This window comes from Mustelus asterias, assembly GCF_964213995.1.
Source record: "Mustelus asterias chromosome 26 unlocalized genomic scaffold, sMusAst1.hap1.1 SUPER_26_unloc_13, whole genome shotgun sequence".
Lineage (NCBI taxonomy): Eukaryota > Metazoa > Chordata > Chondrichthyes > Carcharhiniformes > Triakidae > Mustelus > Mustelus asterias.
The window spans coordinates 152767-168630 of NW_027590080.1; the positions used below are offsets into that span (position 1 = coordinate 152767).

At 45.5% G+C, this 15864-nt stretch overlaps 1 protein-coding gene across 1 annotated transcript in view; it reads right to left on the minus strand.

The window, feature by feature from the left end:
- Positions 1 to 725: 725 nt before the first annotated feature.
- LOC144482099 (NACHT, LRR and PYD domains-containing protein 3-like) overlaps positions 726 to 15864 on the minus strand; it is a 34896-nt gene continuing 19757 nt past the window's right edge. The window contains exons 4-6 of the mRNA XM_078201332.1: positions 14563 to 14733; positions 7177 to 7344; positions 726 to 2577 (exon numbers count right to left, since the gene is read on the minus strand). Of these exons, the coding sequence (XP_078057458.1) occupies positions 2490 to 2577; positions 7177 to 7344; positions 14563 to 14733 (427 nt within the window). The 3' untranslated portion in view covers positions 726 to 2489. The remainder of the gene's footprint in view (positions 2578 to 7176; positions 7345 to 14562; positions 14734 to 15864) is intronic.

A 15864-nucleotide genomic window follows, 5' to 3' on the forward strand; every position in this document is an offset into this window, starting at 1 on the left:
ACCCTCTGTCTTCTATGACCAAGCCAGTTCTCCACCCATCTAGCCACCTCCCCCTTTATCCCATGGGATCCAACCTTTTTCACTAGCCTACCATGAGGGACTTTGTCAAACGCTTTACTAAAGTCCATATAGACAACATCCACGGCCCTTCCTTCGTCAACCATTTTGGTCACTTCTTCAAAAAACACCACCAGGTTCGTGAGGCATGACCTCCCTCTCACAAAACCATGTTGACTACCGTCTCACAAAACCATGTTGACTATCGTCTGTTCTCGGAGTTTAGAAAGATGAGCGGGTCCTCATTGAAACTTACAGAATACTGAAAGGCCTGAATAGAGTGGACATGAGGAAGATGCTTCCATTTGTAGGAGAGACTATGATCCGAGGGTAAAGCCTCAGAATAAAAGGACGACCCTTTTGCACCAAGATGAGGAAGATTTTCTTCAGCCAGAGGGTCGTGAATCTGTGCAATTCATTGCCATAGAAGGCTGTGCATGGCCAGTTCATTGAGTGTATTTAAGACAGAGATAGACATGTTCTTGATTGGTAAGGGGATCAAATGTTATGGGGAAAAGACGGGAGAATGGGGTTGAAAAACTTATCGGCCATGATTACATGGCGGAATAGACTCAATGAGCAGAATACCTTAAATTCTGCTCCTATATCATATGGTCTTTTTCGTTTCACGCTCACTGTTAGCTACAGTATTTACACTAGTCCCCCACTCTTTATTAGCTTCAGTGTATGCTTTAGTTTCAGCATTCCAACTGAGCAGTATTCAGTTCAAACTAGCACAGACCAGACAACACAATAAAGTTAGTTTAAATTGACATAATAGATGATATGAATAGTTTGTTCTGAAGAAATGATATTAATTTGAAAGTGATTAATTCATAGTCTTTGAAGAATTTCCCCGATTCAATGTGATGCTTTTAATGGTATAGAATATCTACCCACTTTTCAGCTCCGGCATCTGCAACTGTAGATGGATGAAAAGCAACAATCTGACAAACACCAGGTAATATCTGTCATGGTAAAATAAACAGTTTGATAAATAATGCTAATATCTGACATCATGCATCTGTCCTGAGATCTTTGGGATAATCCAAAATAAATCATACATTCAGAAATTAAATAAAGCTGAGGTGAGTGTGTAGGAACAGAGTGAAATTGTGAATTCTACCTTTCGATGCTATCGCTCTGCATCTGCTCAGTGAGATATAAGGAACAAGGAAAGAGGAAACTGCATTTCCGAGGATCTGATCCTGTGCAATGCTGCGCCAGTGTTGCTGTGTTGCTTTCGTTCTAGGGATGTCTGTTTCAGAGGAAATGCTATCACTTTGGTCCAACTTAAATTTAATTTGGTTACGGGGTGCTGAGAAGTCATTAACCGCTGTCGTGCATGAGTTTGTTGCTTGTAGTTTGTGATGTGTGTTTCTGTGGGTGTGTGGCTGCGTGTCGTGTGTATTTAAGAGAGATTCTGTGTTTCTCTCTCTGTAAGTCTCTCTGTGTATCAGTACATGGGTAAGAATGTGCAAGTGTCTGGGTGTGTGTGTGTTTGTGAGAGTGTGTTTCTCTGTGCCTGTGAGTGTGTGTGTGTGTGTTTGTGAGTGTGTGGGTGTCAGTTTGGGCCTGTGTGTCTGGAAATATGTGCAGATGTGTTATCTTGGAAACAGGAATTACAGAGTGCAGCAGAGTTTACCCACTCCCATTCTGAATGGGATTAGTGTCTAATAACTGCATCAAATGTACACATTACAGTCTGAGATCATCCCCAACTACAATCTCCAGACAATATCTCCCATAGGGAATGAGGGAACAGAGTTCATGTACAGTGTCTGGTGATAAAAGGGTGAGTTTACCAGCCGGGGTTCCTGCTGCAAACTCCAATGCCACTCAATATTGTTCAATATTCACGCTGCAGAAACCGGTTCCCAGATGCAGACATGGGACTGACTGAACTTGTCTGAGGCTCACAGAGAGCAGCCCCTGCAGTAGCTGTGAGCCGCCAGCAGATGGTGGCATTGTGTCACTTTAATCACCAGATAGTGAAAGAGGTTTTGAGGAGAGGCTGGTGGAGCCTTTAATTCATTCACAGAGACAGAGAGGAAACTCTGACAAGATTGACCAATCTGCCCTCTGCTGGGTACTGTCAGAATCACACACACACTGTTCTCTCTCTGGAGAATGATCTCTGCTGCTCCCTTTTGAAAGGAGGTTGAAGACTCTGTTGCTGAGAACACTAACAACACATTGCTGCTTAAACAATGGTTTGCAGCAATCTTTCCTTCAATGTGGAGACTAAAACTACAACAGTTTTCCAGCTTGGAAACCAGGTAAGCAGGGAAATCACTGCCAGGCTGGAGGGGCGGATGGAATAGGGAGGGAGAGGGGCAGGAATGAAGGGTTTGGAAGGAGCTGTCGAAGATCTTCACAATTCAGGATTTCACTGTAACCGGTGGAGCAGCAATGTTTATAGATTGAAATGTTCACACTGTCACTGTCAGTCCCCGTCTTGATCCCCGCAGCGACTCCAGCTGTCTCTTTCCATTTGAACTGAACTGATTCCACTCCAGCCTGAAACAGAATAAAGATGAAACAGGAAATAAACAGATTGAACAACAGAGTAAATAACAGGAGACTGGAGTTAATGGGACAAATCTTCTGGTCTCTGGATCGCCAGATACCAGACACACATCCGAAGATGAGCATCGGGACCCTGTGGATGTCCCGACGCACTGATCTACCTGGGAATTGTCCCAGAGGTATTAACTACTATTGGGGAACTCCCCTGCTGCAGTTAGAGTCAGATACTTGGGACAGAGCCACAAAGTTTACCTGGATAGTTACTCAGGTAATGTTAGACAGCTCACCACCTGGGCTAATACCTGAATAGCACAACCGAGTTCCCCAATCACTTCCCACTGATCCCCATACTACACCTCCCACAATCTGACCAGAGCCACTTATAGAGTCATAGAGGTTTACAGCATGGAAACAGGCCCAACTTGTCCATGCCACCCTTTTTTTAAAAAACCCTGAAACTAATCCCAATTACCTGCATTTGGCCCATATCCCTCTATACCCATCGTACCCATGTTACTAGCTAAATGCATTTTGAAAGATAAAATTGTACCCGCCTCTACTACTGCCTCTGTCAGCTTGTTCCAGACACTCACCACCCTGTGTGTGAAAGAATTGTCCCTCTGGACACTTTTGTACCTCTCCCCTCTCAACTTAAACCTTTGCCCTCTAGTTTTAGACTCCCCTACCTTTGGGAAAAGATATCAACCAACTAGCTGATCTAAGCCCCTCATTATTTTATAGACCTCAAAAGGTCACCCCTCAGCCTCCTACGCTCCAAGGAAAAAAGTCCCAATCTATTAGCCTCTTCTTATAACTCAATCCACCAAGTCCCAATAGCATCCTAGTAAATCTTTTTTGCACTCTTTCTAGTTAATATCCTTTCTATTATCCTTTCTATAATAGGGTGACCAGAATTGCACACACAGTATTCCAAGTGCACCATTTTGTATCTCTCCCCTCTCATTTCATACAGTAACAGTCACAATCAGAGCATCTAATCAGTGTCCATGGACACATCAACTGCACTGCCCTCATCTACCTTCTTGGTTACCCCTTCAAAAAACTCAATCAAATTTGTGAACATGATTTTCCACTCACAAAGCCATGCTGACTGTCCCTATTCAGTCCTTGCATCTCGAAATGCCTGTAGATCCTGTCCCTCAAAATACCTTCCAACAATTTACCCATCGCAGATGTGAGGCTCACTGGCCTGTAGTTCCCAGGCTTTTCCCTGCAGCCCTTTTTAAACAAAGGCACAACGTTTGCCACTCTCCAATCTTCAGGCAGCTCACCCGTGACTATCGATGATTTAAATATCTCGGCGAGGGGACCCGCAATTTCCTCCCTAGCCTCCCACAACGTCCTGGGATATGTCTCATCAGGTCCCACAGATTTATCGACTTTGATGCGCTTTGAAACTTCCAGCACCTCCTTCTCTGTAATATGTACACTCCTCAAGACATCAATATTTATTTCCCCACGTTCCCGTAACATCCATGCTTTTCTCAACAGTAAATACTGATGAGCAATATTCATTTAGGATCTCACCCATCTCTTGTGGATCCGCACATAGATTGCCTTGTTGATCCGAAAGAGGCCCTACCCTCTCCCTTGTTACTCTTTTGCCCTTTATTTGTAGAAGCTGTTTGGATTCTACTTTGCCTTATCTGCCAAAACAATCTCATGTCCCCTTTTTGCCCTCCTGATTTCTCTCTTAACTCGACTCCTGCACCCCCTACACTCTTCAAGAGATTCACTTGATCCCAGCTGCCTATGCACGTCATGTGCCTCTTTCGTCTTCTTGACCAGGGCCTCAATATCCCGAGTCATCCAAGGTTCCCGAATTCTGCCAGCCTTGCCCTTCACTCTCAGAGGAATGTGTTCACCCAGAACCCTCGTTAACACACTTTTGAAAGCATGCCACTTACCAGACGTCCCTCTTCCTTCCCACAGACTCACCCAATTAGCTTTTGAAAGTTCCTGCCTGATACCATCAAAATTGGCCTTGCCACAATTTAGAATATTAATTTTTGGGACAGACCTATCATTCCCCATTGCTATCTTAAAACTAATAGAATTATGGTCACTGGTCCCAACGTGATCCCTCACTAACACTTCTGTCACCTGCCCTTCCTTATTTCCCAAGAGGAGGTCAAGTTTTGCCCCCTCTCTAGTCGGGCCATCCACATACTGAATGAGAAATTCCTCCTGAATACACTCAACAGATTTCTCTCCATCCAACCCTCTAATACTATGGCTGTCCCAGTCAATGTTGGGAAAATTAAAATCTCCGACTATTACCACCCTATCTTTCTTGGAGCTATCTGTCATCTCCTTACATATTTGCTCCTCAATTTCCCGCTGACTATTTGGGGGCCGATAGTACAACCCTATCATAGTGATTTCCCCCTTCTTATTTCTCAGTTCCACCCATATAGACTCAGTGGCCGAACCATCGGATATATCCCCTCTCAGTACAGCTGTGATGCTTTCCCTAATCAAAAGTGCAACTCCCTCTCCTCTTACCTCCTGTTCTATCTTTCCTATAGCATCTGTACCCTGCAACATTAAGCTGCCAGTCCTGTCCCTCCCTTAGCCAAGTTTCAGTAATTGCTATAATATCCCAGTCCCACGTACCCATCAATGCCCTGAGTTCATCTGCCTTGCCCGTCAGGCCTCTTGCATTGAAATAAATGCAATTTAATCTGGACTTCCCTTGCTCTGTCTTGCTTCTGTCTGATGTGTCTGGTATGAGGATTACTGACACTGCCTTTACTAATTAATGTGCTCTCTTTAACTTCCGTGCTGTCCTCAAACTTCTCTTCTGTCTCCCTACTGCTTTGGATCCCACCCCCCTGCCAAACTAGTTTAAACGCTCCCGAGCTGCTCGAGCAAATCTCCCCGCCAGGATGTTAGTCCCCCTCCAGTTCAAATGTAATCCATCCCTCTTGAACAGATCAGCGCTTTCCCAGAAAAGATCCCAATGATCCAAAAATCTAAATCCCTGCCCCCTGCACCAGCTCTCAAGCCAGTCATTCATCTGCCTAATCCTCCTATTCCTACTCTCACTAGCACGTGGTACCGATAGTAGTCCTGAAATTACTACCTTCGAGGTCCTACACGTTAGCCTTCTGCCAAACTCTCTGTATTCACATTTCAGGACCTCATCCCTTTTCCTCCCTATGTCGTTGGTACCAATATGTCCAACGACCTCTGGCTGCTCACCCTCCCTCTTAAGAATGTCCTGCAATCGCTCAGAGACGTCCTTGACCCTGGCACCAGGGAGGCAACACACCATCCTGGAGTCTCGATTGCGGCCACAGATACGCCTGTCCATGCCTCTAACTAGCGAGTCCCCTAATACTACTGCTCGCTTGCTCTTTGCCCGACCCTGTCCCACATCAGAACCAGCTGTGGTGTCACAGGCCTGGCTACTGCTGGTATCTCCCCCTGACAGGCTATCACTCCCGTAAATCATCTCTCCCTCCCCTCCAGCCCGACTACCTCCCACTAGCCCTTGAACAAATCTGACTAAACCTCCCAACTTGGCCTCATCCATCCCAACTTCTCCTGACCTGACATAGAAACATGGAAGATAGGAGCAGGAGGAGGCCATTTGGCCCTTTAAGCCTACTCCACCATCCATCACAATCATGGCTGATCGTCCAACTCAATAGCCTAATCCTGCTTTCTCCCCATAACCTTTGATCCTGTTCGCCCCAAGTGCTATATGCAGCCGCCTCTTGAATACATTCTTGACTATATCTCTGACTTAAACTGATTACTCAAGAAGCAACCCCAACCCACTACTCTCCAAAGCTATTAACCAATCCCAACCTCCGACCACGCAACCAAATCTAACTGGACACCCAACAACATTACCAACTCCCAGCCACCATCCAAACTGCTGATTAACCCTCCAACCCAACACAATACAACTCGACCACCCTCCCGACACCCAGAACTAATCCTTGAACCTCTCCTCAGCTCCCTGACTAACGATTCATCCAGCGACACACCAACCCATTCACTCCCACAATCAACTAACACTTACGGAGCTCCCCGGGGTCACTGTGCTGTAAATAGGGTGTGCTCGCTCTACCTCGACTCCACTCTGCCCTGATGGAGATCGCCGGGGTCACTGTGCTGTAAATAGGGTGTGCTCGCTCTACCTCGACTCCACGCTGCTCTGATGGAGTCCCCCGGAGTCACTGTGCTGTAAATAGGGTGCGTGCTCTCTCTTCCCCAACTCTGCTCTGGTGGAGCTCCCTGGGGACACTGTGCTGTAAACAGGGTGTGCGCTCCCTCTTCCTCGACTCTAGTCTGCTGTGATAGAGATCCCCGGGGTCACTGTGCTGTAAATAGGGTGTGTGCTGTCTCTTCCCCGACTCTTGTCTGCTCTGATGGAGCTCCCAGGGTCGCAGTGCCGAAGATCCTGGGAGAAATATGCAGCAGTTTCAGGTTGGGAGAATTTTTAAACATACCGAAAATCTGCTTACCATTGCTGCTGCTTGTAAGGTTCAGGCCCATTTATATTTTAAATCCATTTATATTTCAATTGTTACACTAAAAATTAACACAAACACTCACGAGATCCGTTCCAGACTCCTGCAGGTCAGTATGAGGCGGCGGAGAGCAGGGACAGATTGATCTGTGAAGGAGTTTAATCCCAGGTACAGAATCCTCAGTGACTGTTTTGTACCGAGAGCGGAGGCGAGATCCTCAGCACAAGAATCCGTGAGAGCGTTATCACTGAGACTGGAGACCAGAGAGAGGAATATCAGGAATCAGGCTCAATCCCCAGTGTTTTAAATAATACTGTTAATAACAATAATAATGTATTGGATGAGACATTCCAAAAACACAACCTGCATTTCTGTAGAATGAGGAAATACTCAATGCTGAAAATGAAATATAAATAAACTGGAAATGCTCAGCAGGTTAGCTAAATACATGTGAAGAGAGAAACAGGGGTAAAGTTTGAGTTTCCATTGGAACTGGGAACGGGCAGTGAATTGACAGGTTTGAAGTGACAGCGGTGGGTGGCTGGGGAAGAAACAAAGAAAGAACAAACTGGAATTACAGGAGTGATTAAATGATAAAAGTGATGATGGGACAGGACCATAATCACAGGATCCCCGTGTCCTTCCTCGGAGTGGCTCGGGAGGGACATGGGATGGTCAGTGGTTTGGGAATGCAGTTTGTGGTGAGGTTGAAGATAATGGCTGTGATTTTACCAGAAGCTCTGAAGTCCCAACATGGGGATTGGAAATGGGTGGTGTGTCCGTGTGGGCAGGATAGGCAGAGTTATGAAGGTGATATTGGCAGAGGCGGACAATTAATGGCTGGCAGGCAGGGGGAGCTGCCCACTGAGGCAGCCTTGGCAGGGGGCAGTCCCAGTTCAGGCAATGCTGGCAGCATCTCCAAAGGCAGCCAGCAGGACTTTCAAAGAGCAGCTCTGGAGGGAGCAGCGAGGGAGCTCTGCTTATTGAATGAAGGACTGAAATGTCAGAAACCACAGCAAGGCTTGCGCCCCCCCCAACCCCCACACCCCTGGAGGGGCTCCTCCCGGCTGCTCAGGCTCAGAGGGAGTTCCTGTTCCCTCAGGATGGGAGGAGATTATCCCATCGGTACAAGCCAGTCTGGATGGAGATTGCTGGGAGGTGAGCAGGTTTCAGACACGTGGTTACAAAGTGGAAAAGGATCAATGTCCTGATGTGTTCTGCCACGGTGAGTGCAGCACAGCCTGATATGTGAATAAAGATGAGAGGGAAATTGTAGAAAGAACATCTCCACCCAGACACTGGCAATGCAAAGGACTTGCAGAATGTCACTGGCTGTCCTGTCTGGAGACAATACACATCTTGGTAACCTGTGCTTAATGCTCCCTTCTCTCACATTATCTGTCTCTTTAAGACCTGGTTGGCTGTCGGGATTCGCATTCTAATCAGTATTCTGGAACTTGATTTTGTGTCTCTGGGTCCTGTTTGAGAGCAGATTTCCACTCCATCTGACGAAGGAGCAGCGCTCTGAAAGCTAATGGTATTTGCTACCAAATAAACCTGTTGGACTTTAACCTGGTGTTGTTAAAACTCTTACAATGCAAAGGCAGCAGCATTGACTGTCAGAGACATGTCCGTTAGGCTGGCACCAGCATAGGCTAGAGCAGGGTTGACCAACATATTCACTGGGCAAACACACGTCAATGTTTTTCTCACTCAAGGGGCCGATGAGTAAATTTCAGAATGATAAAGTTTGGCACAGCAGAAATTTCAATTAAAAACTAAACTGAGATATGAAAAGAAACAACTTGCTGAGCACAATAATGAGTAATAAATAAAGATGATTATTAGAGTTTAATCCTCATCAATCACAAATTGTTTCTCTCCCACATTTGCTGCAGATTGGCTCAAAAACCCAGCAGCAGCAAACATGGGAAAGAAACGGGATGTGATTGGAGGAGCAGCTCCATGCAGATTCTTCCATTCAAACTGAACTGTGTGACTGAGATTCTGGAAACTCGCTCCGGGGGCCGCATTGAGGGGCTTCGAGGGTCACATTCGCCCCTTGGTCCACACGTTGGACAACCCTGGGCTAGTGCATGTGTTTGATGAGTGAGTAACAATTTATGTGTTTGGAAATAGAGCAAACATCATCAGGGAATGAGTGAAGAGTGGAGAAATCCAGGTCTTGCCATCCTTACACCAATGGAAGATGAAGTGCTGGATCAGGAAGGCCTGGGGGCAGCGTGGGTAATTACTGCTGGTGAGATGGGTTGAGTGGGTGGCCTAATGAATGGGCACAGGAGAGCGTCTGGTGAGGACAAAACATAGAGCTTGTTTATCCATCACAGGTCACAGAGAGCAGTCTGAGGGACGTATTGGGATAAGAAAAAAATAACTAGGAGCAGCAGAAGGCCATTCAGCCCCTCGATCATACTCCATCACGGCTGATCTAATTGTAGTCTCAACTCTTTTCCCTGTCGCTCCCCCATAACCCTTGATTCGCTTCTCAATCCAAAATCATTCTTAACTCAGCCTTGAATATATTCAATGACTCTGCCGTCACTAGTCTCCAGGGAAGAGAATTCCACTGACCAGCCACCATCTAAAAAATAAATTTCTCCTCATCTCAGTCTTAACGGACTGACAATTACATTTTAAAATCTGTCCCCTTGTTCTGGTTTCTCTTACAAGAAGAAACAGCCTCTCAGCAACCACCCTGTCTCATCCCCTCAATGCGATCACCTTTTAATCTTCTGAACTTTCAGAGATATTGCTCCAATTTGCTCAAATTTTCCTCGTAAAATAAACCTCTCCATCCCAGGAATCAGCCGAGTGAACTTTCTCTGAACTGGGGCAAGGCAGTGGACGTGGTATATATGGATTTTAGTAAGGCGTTTGATAAGGTTCACCATGGTAGGCTTCTGCAGAAAATGCAGATGTATGGGATTGGGGGTGATCTAGGAAATTGGATCAGGAATTGGCTAGCGGATAGGAAACAGAGGGTGGTGGTTGATAGTAAATATTCATCATGGAGTGCGGTTACAAGTGGTGTACCTCAGGGATCTGTTTTGGGGCCACTGCTGTTTGTAATATTTATTAATGATCTGGATGAGGGTATAGTTGGGTGGATTAGCAAATTTGCTGATGACACCAAAGTCGGTGGTGTGGTAGACAGTGAGGAAGGGTGTCGTAGTTTGCAGGAAGACTTAGACAGGTTGCAAAGTTGGGCCGAGAGGTGGCGGATGGAGTTTAATGCGGAGAAGTGTGAGGTAATTCACTTTGGTAGGAATAACAGATGTGTTGAGTATAGGGCTAACGGGAGGACTTTGAATAGTGTGGAGGAGCAGAGGGATCTAGGTGTATGTGTGCATAGATCCCTGAAAGTTGGGAATCAAGTAGATAAGGTTGTTAAGAAGGCATATGGTGTCTTGGCGTTTATTGGTAGGGGGATTGAATTTAGGAGTCGTAGCGTTATGTTGCAACTGTACACAACTCTGGTGCGGCCGCACTTGGAGTACTGTGTGCAGTTCTGGTCCCCACATTACAGGAAGGATGTGGAGGCTTTGGAGAGGGTGCAGAGGAGGTTTACCAGGATGTTGCCTGGTATGGAGGGGAGATCCTATGAGGAGAGGCTGAGGGATTTGGGATTGTTTTCGCTGGAAAGGCGGCGGCTAAGAGGGGATCTTATTGAAACATATAAGATGATTAGAGGTTTAGATAGGGTGGATAGTGATAGCCTTTTTCCTCTGATGGAGAAATCCAGCACGAGGGGGCATGGCTTTAAATTGAGGGGGGGTAGTTATAGAACCGATGTCAGGGGTAGGTTCTTTACCCAGAGGGTGGTGAGGGATTGGAATGCCCTGCCAGCATCAGTAGTAAATGCGCCTAGTTTGGGGGCGTTTAAGAGATCCGTAGATAGGTTCATGGACGAAAAGAAATTGGTTTAGGTTGGAGGGTCACAGTTTTTTTTTTTAACTGGTCGGTGCAACATCGTGGGCCGAAGGGCCTGTTCTGCGCTGTAATGTTCTATGTTCTATGGTTCTAATACAATTCTATCATTTTTAAAATAAAGAGCTCAACATTATACACATTACTCCAGTTGTGATCTAATGAAGATCGTGTAAAGCTGCAGCAAAACCTTCTTACTCTTACCTTCCATTCCTATTGCAATAAGAACGTTAAGAAACAGGAGCAGGAGTCATCCATTCTGTCCTTCAAATCCACTCCATCATTCAATGTGACCATGGCTGATCCTCTGCTTCAACACCATTTCCAGCATTATCCCTGCATTCCTTGATTCACCAGCATTCTAATGGAAAACAAATACCCCTCATCTCAGCCTAAATAACTGCCCTTTATTCTCAGACTGTGTCCCAGGTTTCAGACCCTCCAGCAAGGGGAAACATCCTTTCTGCATCTGGCCAATTGAACCCCATAAATTAGTGTAGGTTTGAATAAGTTCAGCGATCATTCTTCTAAAGGCCTGAGAATAAAGTGTTTTTGTTCCTCATAGGACAACCCATCTGTCCCTGGACCTATTTTAGTGAACCTTCTTTACATGCCAAGTACATCTTTGCTTCGGGCAGGAGACCAAAACTGTTCACAATACTCCAGGTTGGTCTCAGCAAGGCTGCATATAATTGCAGGAAGACATCTTTTCCCTCAACTCAAATCCTCTTAGAATAATGGCTAATATACCATTTGTTATCTTAATTGCTCTCATCTTAGCTTTCAGTGCCTCATGAACAAGGTATCAAATTGCCTTAATTGGAGTTGCCTTAATTTCTGTTTTTTCTACAAAATTAGATAACCTCACATTTTCCCGCCTTGTCATCCAGCTGGCAATCCTTTGGCCGCTCCCTGAGCCTCTCCACATCCCCTTGAAACATCTTTGCATCCTCCTCACAATTCAGATTTTCACCTAGTTTTCCATTATTCGCAAATTTGGAAATATTATATTTGACCCCCACATCCATATCATTGATGTAGATTCTGAATAGCTGAGACCCAAACACTGATCCCTGCCGTACTCCACTAGTTAGAGGCTGTCAACCCAAAAGTAACCCATTTATTCCAACTCCTTGTTTCTGTCCATTAATCAGTTCTCAATCCATGCTGGTATATTCCTCCCAATCGCACGTGCTCCAATTTTATTTAATAACCTCTTGTGTGTGAATCATGCAACTATAGAATCCCTAGTGTAGGAATCGTCATTCGGCCCATCGAGACACACTGACAGAGTAATTTACCAAGGTCCGCTCCCCATAAACTCACAAATTTACTCGGGCTAATCCACCTAACCTACATACCTTGGGACACTAAGGGCAATTTTACCATGACCAATCCATCTACCATGCATATCTTTGGAGTGTGGGAGGAAACCGGAGCACCCAAAGGAAACACACGCAGACACGGGGAGAATGTGGAAACTCCACACAGTCACCCAAGGCTGGAATTGAACCCGGGCCCCTGGCTGTGATGCAACAATATTAACCACTGTGTCACCGTGCCAGCCTTTCATAAATCCATGTTGGCCCTGTCCAATCCTGCCATTAATTTCGAAGTGTTCTGTTATCACTTCCTTTATTATAGATTATTATAGGATTTCCATACCATCAATGTCAGACTAATAGATCTGCAGTTGCCCGGTTTCCCGTAACCCCACATATTCACGCTGCTAATCCACCTAACCTACACATCTTGGACACTAACGGGCAATTTAGCATGGCCAATCCACCCAACCTACACAGTTTTTTTGGACTATGGGAGGAAACAGGCGCAGCCGAAGGAAACCCACACAGACACGGGGAGAACGTGAAAACTCCACAGACAGTTGTCCAAAGCTGGAATGAATCCGGGAATCTGACGCTGTGAGGCAGCAGTGCCAACCCCAGTGCCACATCTTCACTTAATCTAATACAGTCCTTGAATTAGCAACGGTTGGAACACTTCTGCTGCTGTTTTTCAACTGAAAGGAATCAATTTTTGTTGGAAACGCCACACATTTGCACATCACCATGTCTAAAACAGCTTGTTGTGTGATTGGCACTGGAACGTGCTTCTCCAAGAAATTGCTTGAATAGATTCTGTGAACCAATCTCTTATTCAACTTTTGACAATCTGAGCTATTTATACAGTAAATAGAAGAAGCCACAGGAGCATTGACCTACAGAGGGATCTGTGTGTACAAGTCTACAGATCCCTGAAAGTAGCAACACAGGTGGATGAGGTGGTCAAGAAGGCAGACCGCATGCTTGTCTTCATCGACCGGGGCATCGAGTATAAAAGTTAGCAAGTTATGTTAGAGCTGTATGAAACTTTATTTGGCCACATTTGAATCATTCTTGCAGTTCTGTTCTCCACACTACCAGAATGATGTGGATGCTTTGGAAAGGGTGTATAGAAGGTTTACCAGAATGTTGCCTGGTCAAGGAGGGTTAAGTTATGAAGAGAGGTTGTATAAACACGGATTATTTTCACTACAAAAAGGGAGGCTGAGGGGAGACCTGATGGAGGTATCCACAATTATGAGAGGCATCAATATGGTGGATAGTCAGAGACTTTTCTCCAGGGTGGAATGATCAACTACAAGAGGGCACAGGATAAAGGTGAGAGGGGCAAAGTTTAGGGGAGACGTGTGGGGAAGATTTTCACACAGAGGGTGGTGGGTGCCTTGAGTGCCCTGCCAATGGAGGTGGTGGAAGCAGGCACGTTACCAATGTCCAACATGAATCTTTATAGACACATGAACAGGAGACGAACTGAGGAATAGAAACTGCGAATGGGCAGTAAGTACTGGGTCTGAATATGGATTAGGAGTCAGGCTTGGTGTGCCGAAGGGCCTGTTACAGTGTTGTATGCTTCTTTGTTCTTCTTTGCATATGGAGATTAAAACCACCCGTGATTATTGCAGTATGCTTTTACAAGACCCCATTATTTTTCCTGTGGAGTGTCAGAGATTATGACTATTGTCAGGGGCCTATGAATGATTCCACAAGTGACCTTTTAAACTTTGTTAATTCTTATCTCTAACCAAGCTGATTCTGCATCTTGATCATTGGAACTAAGTTCACCTCTCGCTGCTGTAGTGTCACCTGTGACTAACAGAGAAACTCCACCACCATGTCCTTTCCTCCATTTACTGTCATCCACTCAAATCTCCCCCTTTTCACAAATCAATTGATGCTGTGCCCGGGGAGAGCTGGGCACATCTGAGGAGGAGGAGAGGACCTCAGAGGGTGAACCATAACATTATTCCTCCACTCCCTGGACATAAAGATTTGTGGGACTGACATCCCATTGCTCAGGGATCAGAGAGAGAAGCAACAGGAGTCAGAGGAAAAGCAGTTTTCCTTATTCATAACTGACGCCAATAGTAATGGGCAGTGTTTTTTTATACAAATACCAGTGGTGAAATTGTATTGTTGAATATTCAGTTATTATAAACACAATCTCACAGTCTGCTACTTACTGCAGTTTCTGTATTTTACAGTCCGGATTCCTCAGAGCCACAGACAGCAGTTTCACTCCCGAATCTCCCAGTTTATTGTAACCCAGATTCAGATCTGTCAGTGAGCGATTTGTACTGAGAGCAGAGGCCAGGTCCTCGGCACAAGAATCTGAGAGATCGTTACGAAAAAGACTGGAGATCAGAGAGAGGAAAATAACCGAAATCAGGGTAAATCAACAGTGTTTTTAAGAATAAGATCATTAACAATAATAATGTACAGCGCGGGACATTCAGGAAACACAACTTCAGTTCATAACGAAGGCAAAATAGCATTGATGCTGTAAATCTGAAATATGAATAAAATATGTTAGGAATTCTCAGCAGGACAGGCAATATCTGTGAAAATAGAAACAGATTTAGTTTCAGTTCAATTAGCTAAAATTAGAACTTGGAAGTAGCGGTGAATTAAATTGTTTTAAGTGACAGGGAGCTGGGGATGGGCGGGTGACAAGGAAAGAACAAAATGGAAGTGCCGGAGTGATTAAATGACAAAAAGGATGATGGTGAAAGGGAAGAGCACAGGAATCCCATGTCCTTACCCTGAGTCACAGGGAGGGACATGGGATGGTCAGTGGCTCAGGAATGGAGTGTGTGGTGGGGTTGAAGATGATGAGAGAGAAACCTTTTTCACGATGCCAGTGGTACGGGTCTGGAATGTACAGTCTGGAAGTGTGGTGGAGGCCGGCTGATTCGAGGCATCACAGAGGACAGTCGATGAACATGCGAATGAAACAATGTGCAAAGATACGAGGAGAATGCAGTAGAATGAGACAAATTCCTAATCCTAGTTTGGTGAGCCGGTGCAGACACATTTCGCCTCGTGGTGCTCCGCAATAATTCTGTGAAGATAATGGTTGGAAATGTATCGAGATTTTAACTGGAAGCTGGTGATGTTGCAGTGTAAACAGGGTGAGGTAATTTAGCCAGTGTCCACAAAGGGCCATTGGTATCTCTCTCAGGTAGAATCAGAGAATTGTTACAGAGCAGAAGGAGACCATTCGGACCATGCTCTCTGCACTGACTCTCTAAATGAGCAATTTACTAAGTGTCATTCCCCCAAATTCTCCCCGTAACCCTGCACAATCTTCCTTTTCAGATCATAATCCAATTCCCTTTGGAAATTTTCAACTGAACGTGTCTCCACCACACTCCCAGACAGTGAACTCCAGCCCTTAACCACTCGCTGCAGGGGAAGTCCCGGTTCAGGCAATGCTGGCACGGGCAGCACTTTGATAGGCAGCAGCTCTGGAGAGACCAGTGAGG